The following is a 24,962-nucleotide window of genomic DNA, read 5'->3' as shown; positions in this document are numbered from 1 at the left end:
TAGTCTGCCACTGTTTCCACTGTTTCCCCGTCTATTTCCCATGAAGTGATGGGACCAGATGCCATGATCTTCGTTTTCTGAATGTTGAGCTTTAAGCCAACTTTTTCACTCTCCTCTTTCACTTTCATCAAGAGGCTTTTGAGTTCCTCTTCACTTTCTGCCATAAGGGTGGTGTCATCTGCATATCTGAGGTTATTGATATTTCTCCCAGCAATCTTGATTCCAGCTTGTGCTTCATCCAGCCCAGTGTTTCTCATGATGTACTCTGCATATAAGTTAAATAAGCAGGGTGACAATATACAGCCTTGACGTACTCCTTTTCCTATTTGGAACCAGTCTGTTGTTCCATGTCCCGTTCTAACTGCTGCTTCCTGATCTGCATATAGGTTTCTCAAGAGGCAGGCCAGGTGGTCTGGTATTCCCATCTCTTTCAGAATTTTCCACAGTTTATTGTAATCCACACAGTCAAAGGCTTTGTCATAATCAATAAAGCAGAAATAGATGTTCTTTTGGAACTCTTGCTTTTTTGATGATCCAGTGGATGTTGGCAATTTGATCTCTGGTTCCTCTGCCTTTTCTAAAAGCAGTTTGAACATCTGGAAATTCACAGTTCACGTATTGCTGAAGCCTGGCTTGGAGAATTTTGAGCATTACTTTACTAGCGTGTGAGATGAGTGTAACTGTGCGGTAGTTTGAGCATTCTTTGGCATTGCCTTTCTTGGGGATTGGAATGAAAACTGACCTTTTCCAGTCCTGTGGCCACTGCTGAGTTTTCCAAATTTGCTGGCATATTGAGTGCAGCACTTTCAAAGCATCATCTTTTAGGATATGAAATAGCTCAACTGGAATTCCATCACCTCCACTAGCTTTGTTCGTAGTGATGCTCTCTAAGGCCCACTTGACTTCACATTCCAGGATTTCTGGCTCTAGGTGAGTGATCACACCATCGTGATTATCTGGGTCGTGAAGATCTTTTTTGTAAGTTCTTCTGTGTATTCTTGCCATCTCTTCTTAAATATCTTCTGCTTCTGTTAGGTCCATACCATTTCTGTCCTTTATCAGGCCCATCTTTGCATGAAATGTTCCCTTGTATCTTTAGTTTTCTTGAAGAGATCTCTAGTCTTTCCCATTCTGTTGTTTTCCTCTATTTCTTTGCATTGATCACTGAGGAAGGCTTTCTTATCTCTCCTTGCTATTCTTTGGAATATATCTCTGCATTCAAATGAGAATATCTTTTCTTTTCTCCTTTGCTTTTCACTTCTTTTCTTTTCACAGCTATTTGTAAGGCCTCCTCAGACAGCCATTTTGCTTTTTTTGCTTTTCTTTTCCATGGGGATGGTCTTTATCTCTGTCTCCTGTACAATGTCACGAACCTCCGTCCATAGTTCATCAGGCACTCTATCTATCAGATCTAGTCCCTTAAATCTATTTCTCACTTCCACTGTATAATCATAAGGGATTTGATATTTATGGTACCTCTATATCTCTACTTCTATTATCTGATTGGGTAAATAGATAGATGGATAGATATATAAATATAATTTCAGTTTTGTTTCTGGAAACTAGTTCTATTGCATTCTTTTTAATATTTTATGTTTCTCTTTATTCCAGTTATTTAAGAAATATGCCAAAAATGTATTATGTTTTGCTTTGTGAATAATAACACGTCAGATGATTGTGTGGAAAAAGATTTTTTTGGCTGTCAATTCAATTACTGAATCCTCTACTCTTAAAATGATAATTTTTTTTAAAGAAGCCTTTTCATAATGGAAGTTCAAAGCTAGTTAAGACCAATGCCCTCATTTTGTACATGAGGAAAAAGGAAATTCAGAATAGTGCAAAGACTAGATCCTTTCATTTATAATTCTATTGTTTTAGTCACTACATAGTCAGCCAAAACATACACTGGAATATTAAATAGAAAAAAAATACCTGTATCATTAATTGTCCTGTAGTTACTGAAAACAGTGAGTCAGTGGTACTTTAAATATTTTAATTTACAGCAATAAGCAAAGGTTAATCAGTTGATATTGTTTTAAAAATGATTAATCATAAGTATATTTTTATTTCAAAGGAACTCTGCATCCTTCAAAAGCTTTTTTAAAAGATGGATCAGTAGATATGCATAATGGCACGTACCCCAGCCAAGAAAATAATACCACATCAAGTGCTGCTTCTCTGCAAATACAGCCACTACAACAAGCGTGTGTAGGTAAATGCCTTCACAAAGCATCCAAAAGTAGTTACAGCCCATCAGGTAGAGATGGATGAACTGGGACACTTTACAGCTAACCTGTGAGGGGAAAAGAAAGTCATATATACGTTATACACACATACACACACATACACACATATGTATATGTCTGTGTTTTTTAGCTGTGTCACACACCTTGGGAGATCTTAGGTCCCTGACCAGGGATGGAATCTGGGCCCAAGCAGTGGAAACACAGGCCTAACCCCTGGAACACCAAGTGAGTCCCAGAAGGCAATCAATATTTAGTTGTTTATAAATGAACATGTAAAGCAATATTCTAGTTTAGTTTAGTTGTACGGAAACACAGACTTTTCTCTCCTCTACACCAGATTTTTCCCACTAATGATTCAGATTTGTAAAGGCCAGTCTTCATTCCTATCTAATGGTGCCTCCTTAAAGGATTTAGCCACTGACTCCAGAGATTGATGATACATCTCCCAGGAAATATGCAAATTCCAAATTTACTACATTTAGTGGATGTGTATTTTCTTAATATTGTTCTAGCTATTGTGTAATTACAAGTAAAAAAGTCTACCCATGAATGACTTTATGTCTGTTTTAACTATGTCATCATGAACTCCTTGATTGTTACATTCTATTGGAAAACTTGTAATAATTATATTCATAATTTTAAAAGCATTCATGAAAAGTGCCAAATACTTGAGGAAGCCCTGCATGCTACCAGTGTGTATGCTTATTAAATAATATCTAATTAACCCACTCTTTTTTTTTAATTTAAATACAGGATTTGAGGATTTCATGTAGGTAAAAGAAGGAAAAGTTATGCTTTTCCCTTCTCTTTTCCTGAGGTCTTCACTTTCTTTTTTTTTTTTTTTTACTCTTAAAGAGACAGGAAGAGATGTCTAAATATTGCATAAAGAAAACATAAAGGAGTAAAAGATATTATTTACTCCATCAACAAGAGGAATACATTTAAAGCTCTCCCAGAAATACACAGCCAGTTACTACCATCAACTCCGATTTTCAGACTGGATCTCAAATAGTTAGTGTGTATTATCATTGTTTTTAGAATAAGAAGCTTTTTGCACTGAAAGGAAAACTGGAAATTAGATGCACTAGAAAATAAATAGTAGATTATCGTAGAATACTAGTAATAACATTAGTTAGTGCATTGAGCTGGCTTAAAAATATTTTTGTGTGTATTATTTTATGTAATCCCCAAAGTAATTCTGCGAGGCATGCTTTACATCACTAGTCACACATTTTATAGACAAAAAACTGAGTATTGAAGAAGTTAAATTATTTGCTAATATTCATACATCAATCAAAAACTACAAAAACATCAATCAAAGCTACACTTTGAACACAATTTTGTTTTCTCGATCAAATGTTATACCTTCTGACCGAGGATAATTAAAAAACTATTCTTTTATTAAATACATCTGCAATATGTAAATGTTCTCTCAAAAATATAGCTGAGTTATTTAACTACATACCTAGAAATAATAAGCCTCATATATAAAATTTTATTTGTATAGTTTTTAGATACATGTATCTAATTGGGACAATTCCCAGGTGGCTCAGTGGTAAAGAATCTGCCTCCCAATGCAGGAGACATGGGTTCGATCCCTGGGTCAGGAAGATCCCCTGGTGAAAGAATGGACAACCCACTCCAGTATTCTTGCCTGGGATATCACATGGACAGAGGAGCTTGGCTGGCTACAGTCCATGGGGTCTCAAAGAGTCAGTCAGGAGTGAACCCACAGAACATACAATTGGGCTTCCAATTCCTGATTTCATTAAAAAATTAATCTACAAACTATTACGATAAAAAAGCATGCTGCAGAAAAACATTTTTATGACAGAACTGGAGTTATAAACAGATAATAAATTTTCCAAGAATATATTAAAAGTAACTACATTACATTTTGCAACTTATGTGTTAAACAGAACATCCTTGTATATAAGCATAATATTTAGAGTCTCTTTCTCTGAAGCTTTATGACAAAACTCTGAATCTCCTTGCTCTAGAGAAATGCACTCTAAAATGGCAGGATATTCGCCAATTTTTTTGTTTTGCTAATTATACTCCAGTGTTTTCTCACCCAGTGACTTTAGAGTGGAACATATACAAGATTAAGCAATCCGGATGCACATGTGCAAATAATGCAGGGAATTTTAGAATTTGCAAGTCACCCTAAAAGCACATATAAAACACATATGAGAAGATTGGTTATTGGCTCATCGTGTGAAAATTCCTTCCCTTCCTTCATTTCAATAACTAGATAACTTAATCTTTAAAAAACTACTTTATGTATGCATACATACATATGCATACAAATCTACATCCAAAACTGTAGTATAGACGCTACAAATATTATAAAAGCAGGCAATTAAAAAACTCAAATTTATGATTGCTATTTATGCAGATATTTTAATTTAAATGTAGCTTAAATGCCCATAGAGTTTGCAGAAAATGTATACCTTTATATAAGTAAACATCAGGTTATATTTTTAAAATATAGTTTTTATGTTATGATAGTTTCTGTGCTTATTTTGTATGTCTTTTGATACTTATCATAAAACCTGTGCTTCCAAAGCGATTGTAGGGAACAGTTTATAAGGCTTGCTGAGGCTATTAGGATTGCGTAGAGTATTTTAAAACTTTTATGTTGGTAAAATTTAACATTATACACATATAAGTCATTTCTCCCCTGGTTTTATCAACTCTTTTAAATCAGCCTGATATCAAGCATATAATTTCCATTTTCCATTTTCATGTCCTGTCTTTTTCTAACTAGAGTTAGTTGCTTTGATTGATTTTTTTAAATTTGACTGAGTAAATATTATGTCCCACCAGCAGCAAGATTCTAACCATAAAATGAGGTGAAAACATGCAACGTATCGATAACTGAAACAAAGTATTTTTCCTTTTGCTGTTCAATATTTATACCTTGGGGAATATTGAGATACATTTACTTTTCTCGATTGGAATATAGCTACATATACATACTCTTTATGTGTCAGACATAAACTATGCATATATTAGTACTTAAATGTATACATATACATGTATGAACCCCTGTTCCCTACCTCTCCTATTTCTTCCCCATTAACCCCCAGAACTTAGACCTTATTTTACTTACAGGATTTGTGGCCACTAAGGCCTGGTTGTTGGCCACTGCAGTGAGATGAATGATGGTTATGACAGAATTACAAACGAAAGAGAAGAACAAATTTTTGTGCAAGGTAATCCTTTGGCAACTTAGGCTCCTAAAAGGCAAGAGAAAGCAAAGTGTGTTGACGTCATAAAATGTTTCTACATTTTGTGTTAACATCATTCAAATGAGATACATTCACAATTCATAGCAGCTGCTTCAAATTTGGAAGAAGTATTTTTTCTCCTCAAGATTTACTCATCTTAATTACTCATCTTAAAATCTTAATTAGGGAAAACCTAAAATTGCTTAAAACATAGAGACACATGAGTTGGTTCAGTACAGGTAGACATATATAAGGACAGGAAATTTGTACAAGGCCTCTACATAAATTTCTTCCCTTAATCTCTCATCATGATTAATATTCTAATTCATTCTGAAGATGTAGAAACTCATATTTAGTGTAGGTAACTGATCAAAAATCATGCAGCTAATTAATTTGAAACTTTGAATTTGTCATCAAACCTCACATAGATAAGGCTCTTTTCATTATGCCACATAGGCAGTTCTATTTATATAGTCTTTTTATGGTTATTTATGGTTCTGTTTGTATACCTCCTGTATGGTAGCAGTGATTATGTAACCAATCATGAGAAAAATAACATTGTATTTAGAAGAGACGAGTTTTTGCCATACATTGACATGAATCAGTCACAGGTATACATGTGTCTCCCCATCCTGAACCCCAAACCAGCACAATATTATAAAGTAATTAGCTTCAATTAAGACAAATAAATTTAAAATAAAAAAAGAAGAAATGAGTTGATAAAAATATAGATCTAGCAACCAATGAGATTAGGTCAGCTTTACCGATTTTTTTTTTAATTGGCCTAGCCATAGGTAAGACATAAAAAAGATTACCTCCTTTTACTGCAAGTTCTCATGTGTAAAACAAAATTTAAAAACTGGCTAGATGGAGTTCATATAGAAATAGATTTCAGGAGCAGACGTCATTAATGACAAGTACTACTGCTCTTTAGCTTGAATTCACATCTGCTCTATAAGCTTGTATATGGCTGCCTTACCTATGATCAAATACCATCTAAGTACTACCTCTTTTATGAAGGATTATTATGGGTAAAGTTTTAAAATAATAGACAAGATTCCACTAGAAACTGAATACTTAATATCAAAACAGAGCATATATGTAGGAAGACATGAGAAATCATTTCATTAGAAAGACTTAAAGCTCATTTTCATTTTTATACAATTATGCAATTAAGATGATCAACCTAGATAATCCACCCTATATAACTCAAGCCAATGACTTCTACTTTGGAAACTTTAAGAAGGTTTTAACTATCACTTTATATTAAATAGACTGTGTTCCCAGGATATTATAGTTAGGCTGAGATGCCAAGGTTCTTTTCTATATTTTAAAATGCAAAATTTAAGCTATATTGTCTCTGAAATCTCTTGCAGCTATAAGTTTATGATCCTATGTATTATTCTAGTAATTTAAAGGATTTGAAAGTAAATCCAATCCAAATCAAGATTTATGGAATTTCAATGCATGCCTTTCACAGAAGTGAGTGCTCTCAGGGAAACTTCTCTGAAAGGCTTCATAAACAAGATGGCCCACAGATCAATCACTGTGTGTGAGACAGTCACAGACCTACAACTGTGGAGTCCGTCTGGAGTCCATCAAAACAGAAGCAGCTGAGCGCTGCTGGTGTTTGCATATTAGAGAGTCCTTAATTTGACTTGACTTTGCAATGCACGATAGTAGTGGGAAGCAGACAGGGATCAAGGAACAGTGTAAAAATGATACTCTAAAGAGAAGAACACTCTTTGAAAGCTAAGGAGTGGCATGAGTCCTGCTATTTCAGTGAAGACATCACTGGGGCAAAGACGGCTCTATTCTTGAGAAAAATGCCACAGCAGTGACGAGTGTTTTGTGTTCAGTGAGAGTGAAGAGAATTGATGAATATGAGGAGAAGTCTAACAAAAATATTCTTTTCAAATCATTTATGCACATTATGTGTAGTTTACTTCTCTTAATTTAGAACTCTTCTATGTTGAAAATTATGAACACAAAGAATTTGTCCACATGGTCTTATTTTTAAATGCCTGTCTTGAGTTTACCCTGTGTCTATGGAATACCAACTATTATTTAGGGAAAGACTGCTTACCCATGCAAATATAAAATGCCCGTGCTCTTTTTTAGTAACAGAATTTAGATAACTCAGCTACCATCATGGGAAAAAAATGTTTTCCTTAACTGGGTTGTTTTGCCCTTTTCTGCTGAACACACTTATATCCAGGCCATTGGTTAAGATATATATATATATATAAACAAAATTTCATAGTTTTCAAATTATGACCAAAAGAGTAGGAGGGTTTGCTTAGACAGCATCAGAAATATTTTTTTTAGGAACTAAATTGGAATGAATGAAAACAAACATTAAAAAAGGTTTTCAAAAATAGCTATTCATGATAGAAGTAGGAGCTGAAAGATATGAGCTGAGGAACATAAAGCAAACAGCATTTATAACTGTTGATGTTTATAGCATTCACATGTGAAAAGTGAAAGTAATAAAATAAAATGCCAACTGCAGTTAGTTGGAAAACAAATTTAATTTTTCATGTGTTCATTTAAATTTCCTTCTTTTCTCTATGATAGTTTGTATTTCTGTTTCTCTGAGAATTCCCACTTTGCTAATGACTCTACTACCTCAATCTAGCTTGAAAGTTAAAAAGTTTAAAATGAGCTGCTGGTATCTATTCTTGTTTAAAATTGTGATTATTGTGAATACAGACCAAAAAAAAAAAACATGTTTCTTATTCTTTTACTATGTGATAAAAGAATATACCGCATTTCCCTCTAGACCCATAGGGGGCTTCCCCAACGGCTCAGCAGTAAAGAATTCATCTGTACTGCAGGAGACTCAGGAGACATGGCTTCAGTCCCTGGGTTGGGAAGATCTCCTGGAGGAACGCATGGCAACCCACTCCAGTATTCTTGCCTGGAGAATCCCATGGACAGAGGAGACTAGTGGGCTACAGTCCATAGAGTCTCAAAGTGTCAGACACAACTGAGTGACTAAGCACAATACCATAGTATGGGAAAAATTTTGAAATGATAGAATGAAACTCTGCTGTAAATGAATTATTGAAATCAAAGCCAAATACTTGAGAGGACACATGAAATCATTTCAATAGACATGTAAAGCTTACTTTGAATGTTTTACAAAATTATGTTAATAATATGGTCAACATGATAACCTGCCATATATAACTCAAACCATATACTTCTGTTTTAGAAATCCTGATATTCTATTTACTCTCTATATTGTTGTTACATAGTGAACCATTGCCAAATCATTTTCAGTTTGTTTTGTATAAAATATGCCCTACTATCCATAACATTAGCCTATAGCTTTGGTTTCTTCTATTTCTTCCTCCAGGTTCTGTGCAACTTAAATGTAGACAAATGCTATCTGACATGATTTATATCAATGTCTAGTAGTAAAAATGGTTCACATTTTTCTAGTGATGCATACTATTTTCTTTTAAAATCATTCATTAATACATATACATACATTAGGCCAAATAAAATCAACTTGAAAATAAAAACCAAAATACGTATTTGGCAAATACAGTGGTTTGTTTAAGTGAAATACTAAAATAGTTGGGTATTTTTTCAAATGCTAACCTGCAACCAATATAACGTATTCCAAATTTTTAAATGTGATTATTTAACTCTTTTTATCTCTCTCTCTATATATATATGTATATAAACTGTTTATATATATATATATATATAACTGGCTTAGAGATTGTTTTATGAAAATCTCTGTCTGCTTTCTTTAAATGTTATCCTAGTATAACCACAGAATAGAAAATGTGGTTTGTGGGTCTGGATTGTTTCCATTTCATATTCTTTACATATAATTATTTCAGAACACTACTTCAATATGCACTTTTGACAGAGTTATATGCACTAAGTTATATGCACATATGCACTAAGCAGAGTTATAGAGGCAGTTGGCATAAGTGTGTCAACAAATCCATTATACACCGTGTGTAATGGAACCATGCCTTTCAATGCTCTCTTGGATCAACTAGAAGCAGGTAACATCAAGTCAGAGTGGCTTTTGAAGCCTGACCTGAGATTAAATCTGGACTGGGCCACCTACTGAAAGTGTGACTTTGGACAAGTCATTTAAAATCCATAATCTTCTGTTTCTGTTTCTTTTCCTTTTCTATAATATAGAGTAACAATAGCACTACATAGGATTGATTGGAAGGTTAAATGAGTTAAATCATGTCTAGTGCTTAGTATAATATCTAACCTATAGTGAATATTCCAAGTTAGGTTAACTATTATTTTTAACATAGGTTTTCATATGGCTAATTTTAATTAAATTCTCTAATAGTTTTCTCTCACAAATAATAAAACAGCATCATTTTGTTTGAGAAACATAAAACTACCCATGTTTTAAGTATGCAATAAAATGGTGTATTTTCACCTTTTTATTAAAAACACAAGAATTTAGCATCAGAAAAACAATTTCCATGTGACAAAGGGCAATGGGTCAAGCAACCTAAATTTTCTTCCTTAGGAATTTTATCCTTGCTAGCATTGTCTGCAAATTACCACTTTCCTTACGATGCTGACCCCAGGTATCATGCTGTTCTATAGTCAAAGTTATTGTTGTCACAGTATGAACAAAATACTTGCCTTTGTTTCCCATTTTGTGTGTGTGTGTGTGTGTGTGGTTTCTTTTTGATTGTTTTTTAATCTCAGTTTTATTTATTTATTTATTTAACTGTACAATATTGTATTGGTTTTGCCATACATTGACTTGAATCCGCCATGAGTGTACATGTGTTCCCCATCCTGAACCCCCCTCCCACCTCCCTCCCCATCCCATCCTTCTGGGTCCTCCCAGTGCACTAGCCTCGAGCACCCTGTATCATGCATCGAACCTGGACTGGCGATTTGTTTCACATGTGGTAATTTACATGTTTCAATGCCATTCTCCCATATCATCCCACCCTCGTCCTTTCCTACAGAGTCCAAAAGACTGTTCAATACATCTGTGTCTCTTTTTCTGTCTTGCATAAAGGGTTATCGTTACCATCTTTCTAAATTCCATATATATGCATTAGTATACTGTATTGGTGTTTTTCTTTCTGGCTTACTTCACTCTGTATAATAAGCTCCAGTTTCATCCACCTCATTAGAACTGATTCAAATGTATTTCTTTTTAATGGCTGAGTAATATTCCATTGTGTATATGTACCACAGCGTTCTTGGTTTTATGAGATAGAAATTTCCAAACTACTGTACTCAGTGCTAATCCTGAGCAGAACTATTCATGGAAGAAGAAAATACAAGCAATGAAAGAATCGCCCACTCTACGGTATACTGCTTCTTTATGCTAATTTATCTAATTTAATTTCCCAAATGCTCAGCTTTTCCCACAAGAAAACACAAACCATGTAGCCAAAAGGAAAGCCTGTGCCGATCAGAATAGTGCCAAAAACAACAGGAAGAAAGCAATAAATATATGCAAAGAATAAGCAGTATGGCTACTTTTTGTCTATTGTATACAGAACCTTGAGTTGATGGAATTACTTGGTTATATATGACACAAAGTAGACATAACCGCTAGCATTAACTCTCTTTGGAGGCTGCTGGTGATCCATTTGGCCAGATTTAGAAAGAGTCCAAGAGTGTTTCAACCAAGGTGCCCAATGAAGTCCTGCTAGAGAGGTCTCCATCACGGGCCCTCCTCCCATGCCTTTCAAGATTGTTCATTTAGTGTTACATGTAAGTACAGGCTGCATAAGGAATAGACATGCTCATTTTATGTAGCCAAATAGTTTGTTCTGAAGTGCCCCAGTGTAAATGGACTTCCTGGTCTCCTAGTGGGCAGAGAATTAGAGAAGAAATAGTCTGGCCTTCTAAATGCCTGTGATTCTTGCACAATCTCCTGCCCCTCAAAACAAAAAAAACAAGCAAAACCGAAAAAGACCCACAAAACTGCAAAAATAAAAATCAAACCAAAAACAACCCTTTTAGAGATAAAACTCATAATAACAGCAGACATCATAACATAGGAGCCTTTACAATATTCCAGTCACAGAGATGAGTACTTTACATTCATTATCTAATTTAACAATCCCTTGAAAATATCATTATCCCTTAATAAAATTAAGGTAAGTTGCTCCAGGTCACAATCTTATTGAGTCTCTTAATATTCATTTAGTTATTTACAACTATTTTTGATGCATAAAATATATTTTTTGTGCACAGTTTCTAGATAACCAGGGAAGCAGTTGTGAACAATATAGAGCAAGATCCTGATCTCCTGTTACTCATGGGACAGCAGAGGGTAAATGGGTATACGTACATTCAGTTCAGTTCAGTCACTCAGTCGTGTCTGACTCTTTGCGAACCCATGAAGAGCAGCATGCCAGGTCTCCCTACCCATCACCAACTCCCCGAGTCCACCCAAACCCATGTCCATCGAGTCAGTGATGCCATCCAACCATCACATTCTCTGTCGTCCCCTTCTCCTCCTACCTTCAATCTTTCCCAGCATCAGGGGTTTTTCAAATGAGTCGGCTCTTCGCATCAGGTGGTCCAAGTAATGGAGTTTCAGCTTCAACATCAGTCCTTCCAATGAACACCCAGGGCCGATCTTTAGGATGGACTGGTTGGATCTCCTTGCAGTCCAAAGGACTCTCAAGAGTCTTCTCCAACAGCACAGTTCAAAAGCATCAATTTTTCTGTGCTCAGCTTTCTTTATAGTCCAACTCTCACAGCCATACATGACCATTGGAAAAACCACAGCCTTGACTAGATGGACCTTGTTGACAAAGTAATGTATCTGCTTTTTAATATGCTGTCTAGGTTGGTCATAACTTTCCTTCCAAGGAGTAAGCGTTTTTATAATTTCATGGCTGCAATCACCATTTGCATTACATAATGCAATTCTAGGTAGCATTATACGCTTTTTAGAAGTTAAAATAGGATTATGAGATTGATAAAGACTGTACCTTTTTATACAGTTCATAAGGTTCTAAAAGCAAGGATACTGGGGCGGTTTGCCATTTCCTCCTCCAGTATAATGTCTCTGCTTTTCAACACACTATCTAGGTTTGTCATAGCTTTCCTGTCAAGAAGCAATCGTCTTATGGTTTCATGGCTGCAGTCACCTTGTGCAGTGATTTTGGAGTCCAAGAAGAGGAAATCTGTCACTACTTCCACTTTTCCTCTTCTGTTTGCTATGCAGTAATGGGGGCGGATGCCATGATTTTATTTTTTTTTAATATTTAGTCTTAAGCCGGCTCTTTCAGTTTTCTTCTTCACCCTCATCAAGGGGCTCTTTAGTTCCTCTTCGCCTTCTGTCATTAAAGTGGTATCATCCACATATCTGAAGTTGTTGATGTTTCTCCTGCCTATCTTGATTCCAGCTTGTAATTCATCTAACCTGGCTTGTCTCATGATGTGATGAGTGTATAGGTTAACCAAACAGGTGACAGCAGACAGTCCTGTTGTATTCCTTTCTCCATCTTGAACCTATCAGCTGTTCCATATAGGGCCCTGACTGTTGCTTCCTGACTTGCATACAGGTTTCTCAGGAGACTGGTAAGATGGTCTGGTATTTCCATCTCTCTGAGTTTTCCACAGTTTGTCATGATCCACACAGTCAAAAGGGTTAGTGTAGTTGATGAAACAGAGATCAGTGTTTTTCTGAAATTCCCTTTCTTTCTCTATAATCCAGCGAATGTTGGCAATTTGATTTCTAGTTCCTCTTCCTTTTTTAAACCGAGCTTGGACATCTGGAAGTTCCTGGTTTGCATAAGTTAAAAGACCTTCCTAGCATGGGAGATGAGTGCGATTGTCTGATGGTTAGCACATTCTTTGGTACTATGCTTCTTAGGAACTGAGATGAGGATTGACCTTTTCCAGTCATGTGGCCACTGCTGGGTCTTCCAGATTTGCTGACACAATGAATGCAAAACCTTGATGGGATCATCCTTTAAGGATTTGAATTGTTCTGCTGGAATTTCATTGTATCCACTAGCCTTATTAACAGCAGTGCTTCTTCCCAGTGGTCATGTATGGTTGTGAGAGCTGGACTGTAAGGAAGGCAGAATGCCAAAGAATTGATGCCTTTGAGCTGTGGTGCTGGGGAAAACTGAATGTCCCTTGGACAGCTTGGAGATCAAACCAATCAATCTTAAGGGAGATCAACTCTGAATATTCACTGGAAAGACTGATGCTGAAGCTGAATCTCCAGTATTTTTGTCATCTGATGCAAACAGACAACTCATTGAAAAAGTCCCTGATCCTGGGAAAGATTGAGGGCAGAAGGAGAAGAGGGCATCAGAGGATGAGATGGCTGGATGGTATCACCAATGCAATGAACATGAACTTGGGCAAACTCCAGGAGATGGTGAGGGACAGGGAAACCTGGCATGCTTCAGTCCCGGGGGTCACAAAGAGTCTGACATGATGGGGCAACTGAACAATAAAGACTATGGCCAGAGTGAGGGATATACTAAAGATAGAACTGAAACTGGAGAAGATAGGCGAGAAAAACATTCCAAACAGAGAAGGCATCTGAATCGAACTTTTTTGTTTTACAAAGTTAAAGCTTAAGGTTTTTGAGCAGTAAAAAGGACAGAAAATGTGAATAAAGCACAAAGAAAAACCCCACACTGTTTTTTTAATTTTTACATTAAAATTAGGAAAATTAAAATCAAACAGCATAAGTTACTAAATGACTTTTTGATTCTGCAGCTCATACTTTTATGTTACATCTTAATGTTCCATCAGCAAATGCTAACTGGATAAGTAATATCCAATCATTCTTGGGTTTTGTTTTTCCTAACTACTAAGAAGATGCTATAGATGGAAGGGCTTATTTTGCTTTCTCTTGGTATCTAGTCATATCAGTGAATATGGTCAAGGAAAGTCTACAAGAGTAGAAGGTTTGTTGTTGTTTAGTCACTAAGTCATATCCAACTCTTTGTGGACTGTTGTTAAATGGACTGTAGCCTGCCAAGCTCCTCTGTCCATGAGATTTTCCATAGACAGAATACTGGAGTGGGTTGCCATTACCTTCTTCAAGGGATCTTCCTGACCCAGAATTGAAGCTGTATCTCCACTGGCAGGAGGATTCATTACCACTGAGCCAAATGAGATTGCAAATCATATTACGATTTGGGGAAGAAAGATGTTACTTATGTGCCTTCTATTTCAAATTATGAAGTTTTAATCCATTCAAATAACAGTCTAGTTTTTGTACCAAGCAGCGGGTCATTTGCATTCTTAGAACAATTTATCATTTTGTTCCCATGAAAATTTACTTATTCTTAAATAGTAATTATGTTTGAATATACTTTATAAATACACTTATAAATTGTTTCATATTTATAAAAAATATCAACATAAATGTTATCTTTAATATATAGTTGTAGTTTAAATAATAAATTTACTCTTTAAAAAAGTCCAAATTCTTTAATTCAGTTATTTACTTTCTATTTCCATACTTGGACTCCTCTATAAATTAGTACTAGCAATTACGTTATAGAGGAACTGGTTTTTGTTAGAGTAAATCCATTACTTCTTGTAACAGTTTGTCCTTATTTAAATCTGATACTCTAATGTGGAAATGCAATGCTTTTATTATATAATTACACTGGACATATTTAAAAACCTTTCCAGCCAAGACTAACATTACTAAATAGGAATATTTCACCTCTCATTACATTCATTTCAAGAGGGAAGTATTTTTCAGCACATTGATTAAATTAATTAATTTGGAAATGCACTCACTGAGCATGCCCTAATAAAACATTATACGAAAAACCATTTAATTTAACAACATCCAGTGTTAAGCTGAAAGAAGCCTAGGATACATACAATAGAATAGAATGCATCTCAGAACTGTAGGCACAACAAATTAACAATGAATACACTCTTATCACAAGAGTGGAGAAAACAAGGATGGTCCTGGGCAGGCACTCAGAGGGATGTTACTCAAGGACTACTACATGTCTATTTCTGGACTCAGCCACTGTCAAACTTCATTTTTTTTAATTTTAAATTATTTTAACTGGAGGCTGATTACTTTACAATATTGTGGTGGTTTTTGCCATACATTGACATGAGTCAGCCACAGGTGTACATGTGCTCCCCATCCTGAACCCCACTTCCACCTCCCTCCCCATCCCATCCCTCAGGGTCATCCCAGTGCACCAGCCCTGAGTGCCCTGTTTCACATCGAACCTGGACTGGAGATCTATTTCACATATGATAATATACATGATTCAATGCTATTCTCTCAAATCATCCCAGCCTCGCCTTCTCCCACAGAGTCCAAAAGTCTGTTCTTTACCTCTGTGTCTCTTTTGCTGTCTTGCATATAGGGTCATCATTATCATCTTTATAAATTCCATATATATGCATTAATATACTGTATTGGTGTTTTTCTTTCTGACTTACTTTACTCTGTATAATAGACTTCTAAACAGTGCAGTTTTTCCAGATTTTCCACAACCTATTTAAGCCATAGTTCTGATTTGTAAAAACAGGTACATCAGTTTACAGATTGTAGAAGACTCTCTTTTCTCTGTTTCAATGTAGGGTTTCTTTAAATAGTTAGCTTTGTTCAAAACCAATTTAAAGATTCAGTCATAAATAGTTTTCAGGTGAAAAATTACAGCTTAAAGAGGAAAACCATATTTGTTCAAATTTCAAGAGATATATGAAGAAACTGGAAATGAGATAAAGGTTCACAATATTGATTGAATATTTTCATATATGATAAAAAAAAGGTGAGCATTTGTGACACTTGCCCTGAAAGAAGAAATGTAAGCATTAAAGGATTGTTTTATTAAGCTGAGAAAGCTTTGGTCTATCAACTGGATAGATTTTTTTTTTTTTTGCTGAATTTTATTCAAGACATTATCTCAATTGCCTAGAAATGATATCATTGTCTATATAGGTGCAAATATGCAACTTGGCTTTAAAATTATTTAGAAGCACTCCCTGAAATGTCAGCAAAATTAAGATGATTAAAAAAAAAGCTACCTTTTTCCACATGCAAGTTTCATGTGCTCTTTTATTTCCTTTGTCTAAGTTAAACATAACAGCAAGATTTTCTATGCTCTCAGATATTAAACAGTAATTAAAATTTAATTTATAGCTAATTCCAGTAAAGCTTATTTATTTTTTTATCTAAAGGGTTCTGCTTTGTTTTTCCAAGGATCATTATGAGTAAGAGCCTCTCAGGGCTTGGCAAATCCTAAAGTTCTGTCTCTCTCTCTTCCCCTCCCTTTCTGTTTCCTTTCTTTTTATCTCCCATTCTCTTTGCTTTAATTGACTCTAATATAAAACTGAAGTATATCTGGTAAATAGTGTTTCATGTTCTCTGTTTCTAATTTAAAGCATGGCCAAGTAGTAGACCTTTCTTTTTTCTCTCTAAATAAAAAGTAACAAACAGCACCCTAAATCAACTTTTTTGTCCAGTCTTGGTTTTTATTAGGATGGACCAGTGACCTTCAATTAACAAACGAAAAATAAAAAGCTGCCTCTACCCTCTACTAAGCAAGAATGACTGCAGTTTGAGGAGCTGGGTTCAGAAGCAGAAGTGAGCTATTGATAGATTTTTGTACACACAATGATTTCATGTGAAACATCAGCTCCCCAGGGAATTGTTTCCAGGTTAGTTGGAAAAAAGCAAAGATTTCTATTGCCCCTGACTGTATGAACAAGCTTTATTAACTATTCAGTTAAGCATTTTCTGAGATGTCCTTGGTCTTCTTTGGATCTAGCTGCAGGGTATCCTCTATTATTGTACACAGATACTTCTACTGGTTAGAATTGTAGAGTCTTAGTCTAATGCCTTTCTTTGTTGATGGAGACAACAGAGGCCAGACAAATTCAAGGGACTTGTCCAAGGTCACAGATAAGTCATGGGAAAGTGCATCCTACAAAAATGTTTCCAAATCCATTCATGTCTTCATTCCTTAAAAATATGTTAAGTGCCTACTATGCACAAGATTAGATACTAAGCCCTGGAACATGTAAAGAAACAAGCAGTGATGACTCCTGCTCTCATGGCGCTAACTTTGTCATGTCCTTTCCATTATTTCTTATTTTAGCACACAGTTGTTTTGTGTTGATAGTGGCTTTTCCTATTTTAATAGATAGTTCTGGGGAGTATGTAATAAGAATGCATTAAAATCAAAGACTACAAATTCAAGTACTGAGTCAGCTATGTGGTATATTGTGGACATAGAGTTTTATTATTTTCAACTAATTTATTAATACTTAATCACAATTTTTACTGATATAATTATACAAAGAACTGTTCATTCATTGTGTATTGATTTTGAGGTCATCATCAAAAAAGAAAGAGAATTTGAGAAAAACATCTACTTCTACTGTATTGACTATGGCAAAGACTTTGACTGTGTGGATCACAACAAACTATGGAAAATTCTGAAAGAGATGGGAATACCAGGCCACTTTACCTGCCTCCTGAGAAATCTGTATGAAGGTTGAGAAGCAACAGTTAGAACTGGACATGGAACAACAGACCGGTTCCAAATCAGGAAAGGAGTATGTCAAGGCTGTATATTGTCATCCTGCTTATTCAACTTATATGCAGAGTACATCATGCAAAATGCCAGACTGGATGAAGCACAAGGTGGAATCAAGACTGCCAAGAGAAATATCAATAACCTCAGATACGCAGATGACACCACTCTTATGGCAGAAAGCAAAGAAGAATTACAGAACCTCTTGATAAAAGTGAAAGAGGAGAGTGAAAAAGTTGGCTTAAAACTCAACGTTCAGAAAACTAAGATCATGGCATCCAGTATCATCACCTCATGACAATAGCTGGGGAAACAATGGAAACAGTGACAGACTTTATTTTCTCGGGCTCCAAAATCACTGCAGATGGTGATTACAGCCATGAAATTAAAAAATGCTTGCTCTTTGGACAGCATATTAAAAAGAAGAGACAGTACTATGTCAACAAAGGTCCATCCAGTCAAACTATGGTTTTTCCAGTAGTCATGTATGGATGTGAGAACTGGACTATAAAGAAAGCTGAGTGCTGGAGTATTGATGATTTTGAACTGTGCTGTTGGAGAAGAATCTTGAGAGTCCCTTGGATTTTAAAAGATCAAATCAGTCAATCCTAAAGAAAATCAGTCCTGAATATTCATTGGAAAGAGTGATGCTGAAGCTGAAACTCCAATACTTTGGCCACCTGCTGCAAAGAACTGACTCAGTGGAAAAGATCCTGATGATGGGAAAGATTGAAGGCAGGAGGAGAAGGGGTCGACAGAGGATGAGATGGTTGGATGGTATCACCGACTCTATGGATGTGAGTTTGAGTCAGCTCCAGGAGTTGGTGATGGACAGGGTAGCTGGGCATGCTGCAATCCATGGGGTAGCAAAATGTCGTACACGACTGAGCAACGGAACTGAACTGAACTATTATATAGATATAATATTAGATGACTAAGTAAGTATAATCTACATGCGTACATGATTGATACAGTCTAAGGGCAAAATTTGTTCCTTTTACCATTTATTGGAATATCACTACATGCCAAGGACTTTCTGAATCTTTTCTGCCAATATTTCAAATAATGACATGACTCATTATAAGGAAACAGGCTAACTGAAAAGCATAAATCAGAATAAGTCCATACTATTAGTAAATGTGAGATGGTAAGATTTGCATCTATCCCATTTTTTAAATTACTGTATTTTACTATCCATTAAAATTGTGGCTGAAATCAAGTATATTGCACTAACTCATCATTAAAGAATCTTTTTTACCATTGCTAGCTTGATAGGGGTTGCATTGAATCTATAGATTGCTTTGCGTAACATACTCATTTTCACTATATTGATTCTTCCAATCCATGAACATGATATATTTCTCCATCTATTTGTGTCATCTTTGATTTCTTTCATCAGTGTTTTATGGTTTTCTATATATAGGTCTTTTATTTCTTTAGGTAGATTTATTCCTAAGTATTTTATTCTTTTCGTTGCAATGGTGAATGGAATTGTTTCCTTAACTTCTCTTTCTGTTTTCTCATTGTTAGTGTATAGGAATGCAAGGGATTTCTGTGTGTTAGTTTTATATCCTGCAACTTTACTGTATTCATTGATTAGCTCTAGTTATTTTCTGGTGGAGTCTTTAGGGTTTTCTATGTAGAGGACTGTGTCATCTGTAAACAGTGAGAGTTTTACTTCTTCTTTTCCAATCTAGATTTCTTTTATTTCTTTTTCTGCTCTGATTTCTGTGGCCAAAACTTCCAAAACTATGTTGAATAGCAGTGATGAGAGAGAGCACCCTTGTCTTGTTCTTGATTTTAGGGGAAATGCTTTCAAATTTTTACCATTGAGGATAATGTTTGCTGTGGGTTAATCATATATGGCTTTTATTATGTTGAGATATGTTCCTTCTATGCTTGCTTTCTGGAGGGTTTTTATCATAAATGGATGTTGAATTTTGTCAAAGACTTTCTCTGCATCTATTGATATAATCTTGTGGTTTTTATCTATTAATTTGTTAATGTGATGTATCACATTGATTGATTTGTGAATATTGAAGAATCCTTGCATCCCTGGGATAAAGCCCACTTGGTCATGACGTATGATCTTTTTAACATGTTGTTGGATTCTGTTTGCTAGAATTTTGTTAAGGATTTTTGCATCTATGTTCATCAATGATATTGGCCTGTAGTTTTCTTTTTTTGTGGCATCTTTGTCTGGTTTTGGTATTAGGGTGATGGTGGCCTCATAGAATGAGTTTGGAAGTTTACCTTCCAATTAGAACAAATAATATCACAATTTGTATGGAATTACAAAAAGAAATGTCGAAGAGCCAAAGCAATCTTGAGAAACAATGGAACTGGAGGAATCAACCTGCCTGACTTCAGGCTCTACTACTAAGCAACAGTCATCAAGACAGTATGGTACTGGCACAAAGACAGGAACATAGATCGATGGAACAAAATAGAAAGCCCAGAGGTATATCCACACACCTATGGACACCTTATCTGTCACAAAGGAGGCAAGAATATAGAATAGAGAAAAGACAATCTCTTTAACAAGTGGTGCTGGGAAAACTGGTCAACCACAAGTAAAAGAATGAAACTACAACACTTTCTAACACCATACACAAAAATAAACTAAAATGGATTAAAGATCTAAATGTAAGACCAGAAACTATAAAACTACTTGAGGAAAACACAGGCAAAACACTCTCTGACATTAATCATAGCAGGATTCTCTATGACCCACCTTCCAGAGTAATGGAAATAGAAGAAAAAATAATTAAATGGGACCTAATTAAACTTAAAAGCTTTTGCACAAAGAAGGAAACTATAATCAAGGTGAAAAGACAGCCTTCAGAATGGGAGAAAATAATAGCAAATAAAGCAACTGACAAAGAATTAATTTCAAAAATATACAACCAACACCTGCAGTTCAATTCAAGAAAAATAAGCAATCCAATCAAAAAATGGGCCAAAGAACTAAACAGACATTCCTCCAAAGAAGACATCCAGATGCCTAACAAACACATGAAAAGATGCTCAACATCACTCATTATCAGAGAAATGCAAATCAAAACCACAATGAGGTACCATCTCATCCCAGTCAGAATGGCTGCTATCAAAAAGTCTATAAACAATAAATGCTGGAGAGGGTGCGGAGAAAAAGGAACGCTTTTACACTGTTGGTGGGAATGCAAACTAGTACAGTCACTATGGAGAACAGTGCGGAGATTCCTTAAAAAACTGGAAATAGAACTGCCATATGACTCAGCAATCCCACTACTGGGCATACACACTGAGGAAACCAAAACTGAAAGAGACACGTGTACCCCAATGTTCATCGCAGCACTGTTTACAATAGCCAGGACATGGAAGCAACCTAGATGTCCATCCAGATGAACGGATAAGAAAGCTGTGGTACATATACACAATGGAATATTACTCAGCTATTAGAAAGAATGCATTTGAATCAGTTCTAATGAGGTGGATGAAACTGGAGCCTATATACAGAGTGAAGTAAGTCAGAAATAAAAACACCAATACAGTATATTAATGCATATATATGGAATTTAGAAAGATGGTAATGATGAGCCTATATGCGAGACAGCACAAGAGACACAAATGTAAAGAACAGACTGTTGGACTGTGGGAGAAGGTGACGGTGGGATGATTTGAGAGAATAGCATTGAATCATGTATATTATCATATATGAAATAGATCTCCAGTCCAGGTTCAATGCATGAGACAGGGTGCTCAGGGCTGGTGCACTGGGATGACCTGAGGGATGGGATGGGGAGGGAGGTTGGAGGGGGGTTCAGGAATGTGGAACACATGTACACCCATGGCTGATTTATGTGAATGTATGGCAAAAGCCACCACAATATTGTAAAACAATTAGCCTCCAATTAAAACAAAAATAAATTAAATAAAATAAAAGCCAAAAAAAAAAAGAATCTTTTTTAGTTCACTTCGGAAAATGAATAATTAACTGTAGTTTCACAATAAACTCTAAAAATAAGCAATGTAATTAGTTGAAAATATTAATTTTTCTTTTATGTAGAGGACAAGAACTAAACGATACATTGGCAAGATATTTATTTGCTAATGAGGTTTTGCCTGTGTAGCATGCCACAATCTTTCTTTTAAAGCTTGGAGATTTGTAGCAATTAACACACACACACATATATATACATTACATATAGTATTCTTGATTTTTTTATAAAAGAAAACCTGATTTTTTTCTGAAAAAAATAAAGTTTATTAATATGTTGAACATGAATACAATATTTGGGACAACATTAATTTTTAACTTCTCTTTTAAAATGAGAAATGGGTCTACAGTAATTAAGAATTGACAGTTTATTTTGAGCAAGAACTTTTTGATAATTTGTTACAAATTATCTAGAGATTGTATCATAATTTCTGTTTCTGGAAACTTGTGCCTTCTTAACAACCTTCAATATGAATTACTTTGGGGAATTTTAATGGCAATTAAATTCAATTGGCAATTGAATTCAAATGGCAATTAAATTTTAATGGCAATTTAAATTAAATTAAATTAATTGTAAATTTATTTCTTTAGGAAATTTTTTCCATATTTGAGGGTAAAAATTCTCTTCAATTTATTTTGATACATTTTTATACAATTTTGTAAGAAAGTCACATTTTAAAATGTACATAAATGTTGAATTAATTTTCTTCAGAGTGAAATTTTTTTAGTTTCTAATGATGCCTAATCTAATCACACTAGGACCACAGCCTTGTCTAACTCAATGAAACTAAGCCATGCCCGTGAGGCCACCCAAGATGAGTGGGTAATGAAGGAGAGGTCTGACAGAATGTGGTCCACTGGAGAAAGGAATGGTAAACCAACTCAGTATTCTTGCCTTGAGAACCACATGAACAGTATGAAAAGGCAAAATGATAGGATATTGAAAGAGGAACTCCCCAGGTCGGTAGGTGCCCAATATGCTACTGGAGATAAGTGGAGAAATACCTCCAGAAAGAATGAAGGGATGGAGCCAAAGCAAAAACAATACCCAGTTGTGGATGTGACTGGTGACAGAAGCAAGGTCTGATGCTGTAAAGAGCAATATTGCATAGGAACCTGGAATGTCAGGTCCATGAATCAAGGCAAATTGGAAGTGGTCAAACAGGAGATGGCAAGAGTCAACATCGACATTCTAGGAATCAGAGAACTAAGATGGACTGGAATGGGTGAATTTAACTCAGATAACCATTATATCTACTCCTGTGGGCAGGAATCCCTTAGAAGAAATGGAGTAGCCATCATGGTGAACAAAAGAGCCCCAAATGCAGTACTTGGATGCAATCTCAAAAATGACAGAATGATCTCTGTTCATTTCCAAGGCAAACCATTCAGTATCACAGTAATCCAAGTCTATGCCCCAACCAGTAACGCTGAAGAAGCTGAAGTTGAATGGTTCTATGAAGAACTACAAGACCTTTTAGAACTAACACCCAAAAAAGATGTCCTTTTCATTATAGGGGACTGGAATGCAAAAGTAGGAAGTCAAATTTGGAATACGGAATGAAGCAGGGCAAAGACTAATAGAGTTTTGCCAAGAAAATGCACTGGTTGTAGCAAACACCCTCTTCCAACAACACAAGAGAAGACTCTACACATGGACATCACCAGATGGTCAACACCGAAATCAGATTGATTATATTCCTTGCAGCCAAAGATGGAGAAGCTCTATAAAGTCAACAAAAACAAGACCAGGAGCTGACTGTGGCTCATATCATGAACTCCTTATTGCCAAATTCAGACTTAAATTGAAGAAAGTAGGGAAAACCACTAGAGCATTCAGGTATGAACTAAATCAAATCTCTTATGATTATACAGTGGAAGTGAGAAATAGATTTAAGGGACTAGATCTGATAGACAGAGTGCCTGATGAACTATGGAATGAGGTTCATGACATTGTACAGGAGACAGGGATCAAGACCATCCCCATGGAAAAGAAATGCAAAAAAGCAAAATGGCTGTCTGAGGAGGCCTTACAAATAGCTGTGAAAAGAAGAGAAGTGAAAAGCAGAGGAGAAAGGAAAGATATAAGCATCTGAATGTAGAGTTCCAAAGAATAGCAAGGAGAGATAGGAAAGCCTTCCTCAGTGATCAATGCAAAGAAATAGAAGAAAACAATAGAATGGGAAAGACTAAGGATCTCATCAAGAAAATCAGAGATACCAAGGGAACACTTCATGCAAAGATGGGCTCAATAAAGGATAGAAATGGTATGGACCTAACAGAAGCAGAAGATATTAAGAAGAGGTGGCAAGAATACACAGAAGAACTGTGCAAAAAAGATATTCATGATGAAGATATTCACAATGGTGTGATCACTCACCTAGAGCCAGACATCTTGGAATGTGAAGTCAAGTGGGCCTTAGAAAGCATCACTATGAACAAAGCTAGTGGAGGTGATGGAATTCCAGTGGAGCTATTTCAAATCCTGAATGATGCCGTGAAAGTGCTGCACTCAATATGCCAGCAAATTTGGAAAACTCAGCTTGGCCACAGGATTGGAAAAGGTCAGTTTTCATTCCAATCCCCAAGAAAGGCAATGCCAAAGAATGCTCAAACTACTACACAGTTATACTCATCTCACACGCTAGGAAAGTAATGCTCAAAATTCTCCAAGCCAGGTTTCAGCAATACGTGAACTGTGAACTTCCAGATGTTCAAGCTGGTTTTAGAAAAGGCAGAGGAACCAGAGATCAAATTGCCAACATCGGTTGGATCATGGAAAAAGCAAGAGCTCCAGAAAACATCTATTTCTGCTTTATTTACTATGCCAAAGCCTTTGACTGTGTGGATCACAATCAATTGTGGAAAATTCTGAAAGAGATGGGAATACCAGACCACCTGACCTGCCTCTTGAGAAACCTGTATGCAGGTCAGGAAGCAACAGTTAGAACTGGACATGGAACAACAGACTGGTTCCAAATAG

At 35.7% G+C, this 24,962-nt stretch overlaps 1 protein-coding gene and 1 long non-coding RNA gene across 4 annotated transcripts in view; one reads left to right on the top strand and one right to left on the bottom strand.

Moving 5' to 3' along the window:
* Nucleotides 1–17,854, top strand: part of LOC105002883 — a 71,980-nt gene extending 54,126 nt beyond the window's left edge. The window contains exon 3 of one of the 2 annotated variants that reach the window (XR_827039.1): nucleotides 16,928–17,854. This is a non-coding gene — a long non-coding RNA (uncharacterized LOC105002883). Of the gene's footprint in view, nucleotides 1–2,074; nucleotides 2,155–16,927 lie in introns of those variants that run through there. The other variant, XR_827038.1, reaches the window with a different exon arrangement.
* The window catches only part of CALCRL (calcitonin receptor-like), a 126,968-nt gene that overhangs the window by 12,743 nt on the left and 89,263 nt on the right, over nucleotides 1–24,962 (bottom strand). For both annotated transcript variants that reach the window (XM_010859729.1, XM_010859728.1), the window contains 2 exons: nucleotides 5,362–5,488; nucleotides 2,140–2,293 (listed from right to left, as the gene is read on the bottom strand). In XM_010859729.1, coding sequence (XP_010858031.1) covers nucleotides 2,140–2,293; nucleotides 5,362–5,488 — 281 coding nt within the window. The remainder of the gene's footprint in view (nucleotides 1–2,139; nucleotides 2,294–5,361; nucleotides 5,489–24,962) is intronic.

This window comes from Bison bison, unplaced genomic scaffold (genome assembly GCF_000754665.1).
Source record: "Bison bison bison isolate TAMUID 2011002044 unplaced genomic scaffold, Bison_UMD1.0 scf7180017864459, whole genome shotgun sequence".
Taxonomy (NCBI): Eukaryota; Metazoa; Chordata; class Mammalia; order Artiodactyla; family Bovidae; genus Bison; species Bison bison.
This window is presented reverse-complemented; position numbering and strand designations above follow the sequence as displayed.